Below are 11532 nucleotides of genomic sequence, written 5' to 3' on the forward strand. Positions count from 1 at the left end.
AATTCCACCATCTGCCATTGCAGGATTTGAACCCAGGTCCCTAGAACATTACCTGGGTCTCTGGATTAATACTCTCGCAATAAAACCACTAGGCCATCACTTACCCACAGTTCAGAGTTTGAGTTATAGGGAGAGGCTGAATCCTGGAGTGTCGGAGGCGGAGGGGTGATCTTATAGTGGTTTATAAAATCACGAGGGGCATGGATAGGGCGAATAGTCAAGGTCTTTTCCCCAGGGTCGGGGAGTCCAAAACTAGAGCGCAAAGGTTTAAGGCGAGAGGGGAAAGAATTAAAAGGGACCTAAGGGGTAGCTTTTCACACAGAGGGTGGTACGTGTATGGAATGAGCTGCCAGACCAAGTGGCGGAGGCTGGTACAATTACAACATTTAAAAGGCATCTGGACGGGTATATGACTAGGTAGGGTTTAGAGGGAAGTGGGCCAACGCTGGCAAGTGGGACTAGATTACTGTAGGATATCTTGTTGGCATGGATGAATCGGACCGAAAGGTCTGTTTCCGTGCTGTACATCTCTATGACTTGATGACTCCTAGCAGGTGCTTTTCCAGCTGTAACTCTCTGTAACACAAAAAAAAGCATGGCCTCGATTGTTCCCAACATCCTTCAAAACTGCAGTTAAGTTCCTACATACCTTAATAAAAACTGAAAGAACTGACGATGCTGTAAATAAGAAACTGCTGGAAAAACTCAGCAGGTCTGGCGGGATCTGTGGTGAGAAATCAGAGTTAACGTTTCAGGTCGAGTGACCCTAGGAAGGGCTTTTCCAGTAGTTTCGGTTTTTGTTCCTACATACCTTGTACGACTTTGATTTGCATATGAAAAGGCCTTGCTGCTTGAAATAGGCTAACTCTCTGGCAATCCCGAGAAAAACCCCTTTGCGTATAGAGGAGCTTGAGTGCCAGCATAAAATTGTGCTAAACCAGTTTCAGACGACCACTGTCCTGCTTTTACTGGGCAGCATGACTTTAAATCCAATAGGACCAACTCAAATCGGATACTTTTTGACAATTGTATAAATTGGGTTATCACGAGTTTCTGGTACCTGTTATACCTATCTTGATTTAACATCATTGGAAATGAAGATCAGAAGAATTGTAAAGTGAGCTGCCATTTTACCATTACCCTGTTAACGCTATTGCTCAAAGTTGAAATCTATCCCATTATTCAGGTGTACCTTTGTTTTGGCTGTGGTTATCAGAAAATGTCACTCTTTAATCTGTGTCTTACAATCATAATGATTTGGAACTGATTAATGGTCCTGTTGGTGCTGACCTGTCTATATATTCATTGTGACAGTTATCATTTTCTTTTTCTCTAGCATTACACAATGCCTCATGACAATATGTCAGACCAGACAACTGTGATTGCCCAGCAAGTCAAAGAACACTCTAAAGGCAAACTGCGAGATCTGTTCCGACCTCATGGTCTCTCCATCTCAGGAACTAGGCCTTCCTTTCAGAGAATTCCCTGTCAAAAGTTCGGCCTCAACTCTAAAGCTATGGTTCCCATTAAAAAACCTGCTGCCAAAAAGATTGTTACTCTTAGTACAGCTGCCTATGAAAGCTCCTGCTGTATTCCTGGATGCCCAAACCGTCATGGCAAGGACAATCATGTACGATGGTTCAATGTTATTCGAGAATCAGAAGCACACACTGTATCTTTGATGAGAGCTATACGGTTCACTAATCCAGGGTGGACACCAACATTTCATTCTAAAATCTGTGGTCAACATTTCTTTTCGGGGCAGATCTCATTTGTCCCTGGCTCACCTGACTATGTACCTCACTTAAACATGAGTCCCACATTTAGAGTCATTACTAAGGACAAACGCAGAGAAATTGAATATAGAAGCAACGCTGATTCAGTTTCAATCAACAGCAAAGATCCATCCATTTGTTATTCAGTAAATGAAGACAAGATTGTGAATCCACCAAACACTGAGGTACAGAACTTCAAGAGCCTTCGTCTACCTCCTGCTCTGAAAACACGAAACAAGGTATTGTATGCTTCCCTTGCTATTTAGTATTGCACATTAATCCCACCCATGAATGCTATTAAGTTTTCAGTGTTGTTCTTACATGAACTCAGAAGATGAAAGAATAGATGAAATACCTTGAGGGGGAAGTTTTATGGGTCTTCCAATTGTGAGCAACATGGTGAGTGGGGTGACTTAATTAGGTAAGAGGTGAAATTTTACTATATAATGGTGGGTACAAGTTTCGAGGTTAACTCAGCAGAAGAACATTTCTGGAGGATCAGGACTCATGCTGTCCTCGTATACTATTTATATTAAATTAAAACTTTTCCAATTATGCTCTGCCTTCATGATAAAGTCAGTGGTGCGCAAGAGCCTTATGGCACCACAATTGTCTTTGTTCAAAAGGGGATGTGCAACAATTAGCCTTGTGCAGTTGTTTCTGAAGTCAATGGTTTTCCTTGTTGAACTCTGGCAAAAGGGAAGGGAGCAGGAGAATTCCAACTTGCATGAAGACTTGAAATGGGGACAGGGGCATGGAAGAGAAGAAGGGAGAAGGGCCTGAAGTCCTGCATTTGGTCAGGGGTGATTAGGACAATCAGTTAAAGTAGAAAATAGGGGCATAAAAGGTGATTTCCACACAGTGACATAAAGTCGTAGAGGTATACAGCATTGAAATAGGCGCTTTGGTCCATCTCGTCCATGCTGACCAGGTTTTCTGAAGTGAACTATTCCCATTTGCCTGCATTTGGCCCACATCCCTCTAAACCTTTCCTATCCATGTACCTGTCCAAATGTCTTTTAAATGTTGTAGTTGTGCATACTTCTACCACCTTTTCTGGCAGCTTGTTCTATGTATGCACCACATTCTGTGTGAAGAAGTTGTCCCTCAGGTCCCTTTTAAATCTTTCCCCTCTCACCTTATACCTACACCCTCTGGTTTTGGACTCCAGAGACTTTGGCTATTCATCTTATCTATGCCCCTCATGATTTTATAAACATCCACAAGGTCCACCCCTCAGCTTCCTGTGCTCCAGGGGAAAATCTCCCAGCCTATCCAGCCTCTCCTTACAACTCAAACCTTATATATATATATGTGTATCTATCTCAAGGTCTTGGCTGGCAGCATCCTCACAGGGCTTTGAATTCACTTCCAACTTTTCAATTATCTCTGTTAAAGATGATCTCAGATAACGTTCTTTGCATTGCATAGAGCAAGGGTCAGCTGAACCTACAAGTTCAGTCGTGTCCTGCAAAACACAAAGCTCTGGACACAGACAAAAACATTCAGTAAAGACAGAACACAAAAATACAACATTGTTTATTTCTAATAAAGAAATGCCCCTAACTTCCCCACATTCACCAATGAGTGCCAAACATGAGGCGTGCTAGTACATTTAGCTTTCTGACTAAGCTAGACTCAACAAACGATGATGATACACATATGAATAAAGTGAAACCAGTGTAATGTGAAATGAAATTTAAATTTGGAAAACACCTGAACCATCTCTGTGCTCTCAATAACACTTCTCTCCACTTTCAGCTTCCTGCACTCTAAATCAGAGGCAGGTGTCTGTTGAGTGGCTCAACTCATGAGTTCTCAAAACCCACAACCAACAAGTTTCAAGGCAACAGTGTAATGTAATACTCTATGCTTACTCGGGTAAGTGCAGGTCCATGAGCACTCAATGAGTTCAATACTGTCCAGGACAAAGTCCATTTGATCTGCATCCCATTCAGTGGGCAGATATCCACCTGGCATGCAGAAAGTCTCCAAGACTGCTTCAATAAAATTTCTCAGAGCCAGAACTTTCACCACCAAGAAAACAAGGACAGCAGGTACTTGGAAATATCAAGTTCCCTTCCAAGTCACATATCACCGTACCTGCACTATTGCTGAGTCGAAATGCTTGATCTTCCCATTCAGCAGCTCTATTACAGTGCCTTCACCAAACAAACTACAGTGTTTCAAGAAGGAAGCTCACCTTTACCCTTTCGAGCGGCTAGAGACAAATGCTGATCCTACCAGTGACACCAACACCTCGAATAGTAATTCTTAAAAGGTGGGAAGAAGATGCAGAACATGAAATAAGGGATGAGCTAGTAGCCCTTTCAGCTCCCAGGCATGTATTGGAGGGGAAATTTCCAGAAGGTTTGGTGGGAAGGAAAGGGGATCTCCTAGGCAGGAAGTCTGTAATTATCGTTGTGTTGTCTGTGGAAGCATTCATCTCCATTCTTCACACTAGCTGCTGACCTTCAGACTGATTGGAAAGCTGCAGTCATATCACAGCTCAGGCACCGTGGTTCAAATCCTGTCAGGATCTGATTGGCCTAGTAAGACACTGATTTACATAAATCCTTGAGGCTTCTGCCCGACCTTAAGCTTGTGTCTTAGTAACTTGGTTAATATCAGAGATGGCATTAAAGAGCTGAGTTCCAATCAGGGACGTGATCTGCCACATAAGAACAGGACCAGTGGAATCTCTCTGACCATTTTGTTGCAGTCTTCATGATATAACAAGTTCAAATTTAAAACAAGCAGTTGCTTATGTCAATCAAAGGCGATTTGCCTCACATAACAGTTATTCATTTGCAATAATATCATTTTCAAAGCTGCAAGTTATAGAGGCTTATGTGCTTTGTATATTCTGGGCAGAAACTCAAGATGCAAGCATAATGATTCACTGAAAAGATGATTAGCCTTAGATGCTGTAAACTAATACAAGTGAAAGTAAGATGAAAATCTGCAAATCAAGTACAGACTAAAAGAAAAAAACTACCAGCACCCCCCCCCCGGTTATTCAAGGCTATTCTGTTCAATGCATCATGGCAGATCAGTCATCCAAAAGCTTTATTATCCCAAAACTCTATGTTTTTACAAAGAATTTTGTATAATTGATGATAATGAATCCATTATGATAGTCAATAAAAAAAGTTGTAATTTTATAAAATCAGAAATACTGCTGTAATAGATTGGGACTGAGCAACCATCACTTCATCCAAAATGGTTTTGAAATAGATTTTTGTAAAAACAAAAATAATTAACCAAGAAATTTGTATTGATTTTGAGCAGCTCATAAGTGATTGTAATAAAAGCGTAGCTGTAAAATATTTCACCAGGGCATCACATCAGTTGAAAATGACCATTGAGTATTTTGAGAAAATTGTGTTCGCCCGAAAGCACATGCCATAAATGATGGGACTGTTGATCATTGCTGGTCTCGAATTGAACTCCACTTCCCCACTTGTTCTCTGTATCCACTGATACTCTTATCCAAGAAAAAAAGAATTAATCCAAGAATGGACAGAAAGCTAACCTGGCATGCATACCCCTTTTGGGTAGGGGAGGAGTGGAGAGCTGGTGAATGGGGAGAGTGTTGTATGTTCCTACTTCACTTTTGGTAAAAAGTGCTTCCTGATATCATTGTATTTTAAAATTATGCTCCTTTGTTCTGCACTCTCACAGGAAAGGAAATAGTCTATCTGGGCAGGATTCTCTTGCAAGCATAGGGAAAACAATGTCAGGGTCAAATGGGGCTCGCAAGCTTACACTAACTGAGAGCTCGACTGGCAAAGCTATTTTCCCACAGGCGCCCTACTAGTTGTTGTCCTGTTAAGACTAGTGGTCCATTTCCCAAAGCTGTAGCCTAATCACAAGATCCACAGCTCTAATAACCATAGCAGGCTACCCAAGAGAGGTGAACACTGCTGCGGCATGTAGGGGGCAGAGATGGAATCTCAAGGTGGAGGAGCTTTTAGACTCATAAAAATGATTAGATATTTTAGAGACAGAAATGTGGCAGGCCCCAAGATTGAAAGGGAAAACCCTTCAGTTGGATTGTTGGGCCAGCAGGGGGTGTCTTTCCTGTCCAGGGCTTCCTCTGGAGGAGTTCAGCCTTCAAAGGGACATTTCTAGGAGCTTGTCTTTATGGAGCTGGCAGCTTTCCAAGCAGTGGCAGCCATTCTGAATGCCGCACAGTTACCTTTAATTTGACCGTTAACTATTTCAGTTGTCTGCCCACCTCTGTGCAACTGTTTCGCAGGCCACATCCTGAAAACATCTTGAGATTAAGACCAATAATTCATTAACCTTTTTGATTCCTTTTAGAAGCTGTGAACTTGCTTTTACTGCAAGTGTATCTGCATACCAAAACCTATTTGACCATCTATGAATAGTATTCCAGTTTGATTTTCTAAGATTTAAAGGAGCTGTCTTGTCTATATGCCCTTCTGACTTCTTGATCTTGTTTATGCAAACATTTTGCCAATCCACCCAGTTTCTCCTGATTAAGCATGATTAAAATCAACTCATAACACATTTATCTGAGATAAGTTTTTTTTGATCATTTTTATGATTGATTGCAATATTGATTGTTCAAAGAGGATTCTTTTTACAAGCTCAGTTGCCTTGTTCTCTTTGCAAGACATACAAAATCTGCTGAAATAACTTGATTAGTTGAATATAAAAATAAATTTGTTCATTAAAATGGTCATGTGTTTGTTACCATTTCATTGAGATAGTAAACATATTTTTGATGCAGACCTCTGCTATTGATCTGAAGAGACGAGCATTTATTTTACAAAAACCTGTCAAATAAACGTAACTCAGTATATCTATATAAATATGTTGCAAATGTATAAATTAGACTAGACTCTTCACTTTTTAATCTTTGTGTGGCCAAACATGTACATTCATTTGAAACTAAAAGAGAAATTGCTGGAGAAACTCAGCTGGTCAGGAAGCATTTGTGGAGAGAAAGAATAGTTAATGTTTCGAGTCTGGTAACCCTTCATGTGCATTCACCTGTCTGGTGCTGACACAGGAAGTCTTTAGTGAATTAAATTCCATATTTCATTCACATTATGTCAGTGTACAGTTTAATTGCGCCTCTGGTATTAACATGGCATTTTCTTATGTTTAGATTTCTGATATTCAAATCCAGAGAGAGTGAACATGGAAGACAAAGAGAATGGGTGATCATTAAAGTGATCATTACAGGAAAACAATATAGCTAAGTCATTGGAGAAGAACTTTATTATAATATTTTGCACTGAACATTGTATGATATATCTGACATTATAAGATAATGTATCCTCCCATTTCTCACCAATACTGCCATGGTTAAATTCTTAGGACACACAGAATAGAATGATAATGTTCATCTGTTAAATGACCCTGAAAAAGCATGATTGATAACACTGCATATCATGAGCATTATCTCAACCCGAAATCTGCGACTTCTTGTTGTGGAATAACAACACTTTTTATTTTATATAGCACCATCATTTAGAAGAAGATCTCTACTAGGGCCTCAAGAATTTATGTTGTTGAACTGTGTTGTTAAAATTGTGATATCAGGAGTTCTTTCTGTTTGATTCGATTTCTGAATACATCGCAGCCATCCTATTTTTTTAATTCATTCATGAATGTAGACATCTCTCACTGGGCTATTTTTGCCCATCCCTAACTGACCTTGAGAAGGTGGTGATGAGTAGCCTTCTTGACATGTGGTAGTCCAGGTGTAAGTGGTGTAATACACCCACAGTGTTTTTAGGGAGTGAGTTCTGGGATCTTGATCTCACAACAGTAAAGAAACTGTGTTATAGTTCCAAGTCAGGGGTGGTGTGTGGTTTGGAGGGGACTTGCAGGTGGTGTTCCATTGTACCTGCTGCTCTTCTGGAGGTTGGCTGGATCTGACTAAGGAATCTTGATGAGGTAGTGCATCAGTGGTGAAGGGAGTAAATGTTAAAAGTATTAGAAGGGCTGACAATCATGTGAATGCTTTATCCTGGATGGTGTTGTTAGAGCTGCACTGATCCAGGCAAGTGGACAGCTTTGAGGAATCAGGAGTTGTGTTAAACACCACAGAATTCCCAGTCTCTGACCTGCTGTTATATCTATGGTATATATGGCTGGTCCACTTCATTTTCTGGTTGATGGTTACCCCAGAATGTTGAGAGTGAAGGATTCAACATTGATCATAGCATTGAATGTCAAGGGACAAATGGTGGATTCTCTTTTGTCGGACAGGGTCATTACCTTAAAATTGTATGACATAAATGTTATTTGCCACTTATCAGTTTTGTCCAGGTGTTTGTATATTTGGACATGAAAAGCTTCAGTATTTAGGGGGTCATGAATGGTGCTGAATATTGTGCAATCATCAGTTGAAACCCACTGAAATGGACAATGTCAGGTTGTTGCTTGCCTACTGTGTTGGACAGTGCTCTCAATTGTGGCACAAGCATCTGGTCATTGTCAAATAGATTTTGCAAAGTTGTGTGGGCCTTTATTATCTACTGTGCCTTAATTGATGCCAGATGGTCCATTCAGCTAGTCCATTTCAGAGGGCATTTAAGAGTCAGACTCATTGATATGGGTCTGGAGACACATGTAAAGAAGACCTGGTGATGTTGGCATATTTTCCTCCCCTAAAAGACATTAGTGAACAAGAGGACTTTTTATGACAAATGGCAATAGGTAATGGTCACCATGATTTAATAACTGAAATTGAATGTCACCACCTGCTGTGTTAGGATTCAAACCCAAATCCCCAGAGCATTACTCAGGATTATTGGTGTTCCAAAAAAAGGGCGTATTGAATTCAAAATTATAATTCTGTTTCTTTCTACATAGAAGCTGCCAGACCTGCAGAGTTTCTCCAGCACGTTCTGTTTGTATTTCAGATATTTAGCATCAACAGTACTTTGCTTTGATTCTCTGGATGACTCACCCAATGTCAATACATTTAAGTGCTAGTAGGGGGATTGAATATTGGTTTCCTTTTCTCCTTTCTTGTAACAATGTAACAATAATTCAATCTTAAACAAACTAGACATTTGTACCAGAAATATATATATGCTATTGTCTGCTCAGGTACACCAAGAGACTTGCATACAATTGAAATAAGAATTTGTTGGATAACTAAAAGATCCTGCATCCATCATGACCATTGAATGAGATAAATGAATTCCTTGTGATGGAAAATTCTCCTATTTAACTCAAATATCTTCTGAAATTTAAATCAATAAACCAAACTGCTTTCACTCAAATACATCATCTGAAAGTTCAAGAAACAAGCAATTTAGGCTTTATTTTGACAAGGAATATGACTTTGAGGGAAAATTCTGAAAATTGTAAAGAAAAATTAAGTATCACTTCCTTGTCAGTCAAAATGCATAATTTTGGAGATCCATTTGGTAATATTTCCATCTTTTTGAACTGACATTAAGTTGTACAGGGAATACAATCCTTCCTCATTCTGTTTATGGACCTCAGTGCAAACCATTAACTTATCAGGACTGGATCATTTGTGACTTTTTCATTATTTCTCCTTTTTCCTTTAGCAGTTCTAAGAAATTGAATGTAAACCTTTCAAAAAAATAATCGTTGCTACTTTGGTTTCTACGGTAGTTTCTTCCATTTACTTGGTTCTACAATCTCTCTCAACATTGCATTACTTGTGTTACAGTAACTCACACCAGATTTTGTTGTTTCATTCTGCAGACTTCTGTGGCTCCATTGTTACCGCTGCCCATTAACTATGAATGCCTCTATATCTCCTACTACTAGGCTTGACTTTATGAGTTCCTATGACCCAGTCTGTCTTGTAGGTTTGCCCACAATTCATCAAATATCCTGATTGGGTTATACTTTTGGTTTATTGTCTTTTATCTTGTGAATTTTTGAACACCACCAACTGCAAGTTTCTATCATGTGTGGGAAGAACTATGTGGATCTGTCTTTCAAACATGGGAGATGTTGGTGAGAAGCAACATGTAGATTTAGCATAGCTATCTGAAAATCTTGGCAAGTTGCTTTACACTAGATTACTATGGATTTTTATTCTTACTTTATTGAACAAGGAGTGCATTCTGCATTCGAATGAGGGTAGTGAGAAGATGTAATATATCGAACACCTGATTTTCCTACACAAGTTTTGAAAGGACCACTGTTAAATACAATTTGTTGGGGTACATAAACATACTGAATATGGTGGTCAATGTGTCAATAACTGTTGCATTAATGGTATCTTTGATTAGTCTCACAAGCTGGAAGTTGAATTTATCAGTCAACAGAATGTAATTGTATCCTTGGACATGGGAAATATCAGTGGCAAACTTGTACCCTGGTTTAGAAGTGATCTCCAATGGAAGGCGAGGTTCTGTTGATTGTTGAGTTTTATCGAGTTAACAGGGTTCACGTCCTTTTTACTGCCAGGTAGTATATGGATTCGTCTACCAATCTCTTGGTTTATCTGCATCCACGGGATCTGCGTATTAATTTCCTAAAATGTCTAGATGTAGAGCTTGCAGAATTAACACCTTGTTTGCCTGTGAAGATTACATTCCTAAACAGTCTTACTTTGACTCTGAATGACCAGAATGAACTTGCCAGCTCAGGAACCTGCTAGATGTGATCACACCATTCAATGAAGATGATCTTCTTCTGCTGTTGCAGCTGGTCGTCATCTGACACAGTTTGTTCAGTCTGCTCTGCTTCACTGTGACCAAAATGAATGAGATTGATGTTAAGACTACCTTCTACGCAGATTCAATAATATTCATTGTTCATCTAAAGGAATATCTTTGTTCTTAGCAGGATTTGGAAGATGGCTAAGAGCATCAGAAGTAATCATTTGGGAACTGGTTTGTATTGAACTTCTAAACAGTGCCCTTGGATCTTCACAAGTCATAGTTGGAGTCATCCAGGTGTACTTGTGAGAGGTTTCCTTATGAGTATTTCTAATGTTTTGTATTCACTTTGAATAATGAAATGTGTACCAAAAAGGTACATATGAAACCATTGAATTCCGAACTGTAGGAGTTTCTTTTTCAGTCTTAAACTGGTTGGCATCAGCTGTTGTAAGGACATTGACAGAAGTACAATGGGATTGTTGTCCTGAATAAATATGGTCCAGTGCCTTTCTGGGATGCATCTACTTCTCATGTAATCTTTGAGGGATCATAATGTTGAAAAGTATACAAATAGGATGCTTAAGCATTTTTAAGAGATTGAAAAACATGTTAGTGATTTTACTTCCATTTGTATGTTTTTTTTTAGTGAGGAACATGAATAGGAGGTACCTTGCTTGGAAAATTTGGAATATACAGGGATAAAAAGTTGAAGAACCAAAGACTTCTTTGTAAATCACCTTTATCTTGTATTGGCATTTCCCGTACATGATCTTTTTGGTAGGATCAAGTCTAACACTCGTTAGTGAGTAGATTGAAGTGAAGAAATTGATTTGGCTCATGTTGATTTGACATTTTTACAATTAACAAGTCCATGTTTCCTTGCTGCTGTCATGTGTTGATGGAAATTTGAGCTGTGCTTACATTTGGTCCTTCTGAGGATTGCAATGTCATCCTAATGATAAAATTCATATGTTGTTGGCTTATATCCTGACTGATGGATAACACAAGTGGTAATCTGAGGAAATTATATCTGGCAAAATTTGTTCTAAATGTTGTCAGCAACTATGACTCTGGGTTAAGATGTATGGACCATTATCCAACCTTCGCATCAATCTTGGAAA

At 39.3% G+C, this 11532-nt stretch overlaps 1 protein-coding gene across 2 annotated transcripts in view; it reads left to right on the forward strand.

Annotated features, from left to right (window-relative positions):
- LOC125486293 overlaps positions 1 to 11125 on the forward strand; it is a 61244-nt gene extending 50119 nt beyond the window's left edge. The window contains exons 3-4 of one of the 2 annotated variants that reach the window (XM_048613254.1): positions 1337 to 2014; positions 6916 to 6970. In XM_048613254.1, the coding sequence (XP_048469211.1) occupies positions 1337 to 2014; positions 6916 to 6945 (708 nt within the window). In that variant the 3' untranslated portion in view covers positions 6946 to 6970. Of the gene's footprint in view, positions 1 to 1336; positions 2015 to 6915; positions 6971 to 11057 lie in introns of those variants that run through there. The other variant, XM_048613253.1, reaches the window with a different exon arrangement.
- Positions 11126 to 11532: the final 407 nt, after the last annotated feature.

This window comes from Rhincodon typus, chromosome 27, assembly GCF_021869965.1.
Source record: "Rhincodon typus isolate 14 chromosome 27, sRhiTyp1.1, whole genome shotgun sequence".
In the NCBI taxonomy this organism is placed as follows: Eukaryota; Metazoa; Chordata; class Chondrichthyes; order Orectolobiformes; family Rhincodontidae; genus Rhincodon; species Rhincodon typus.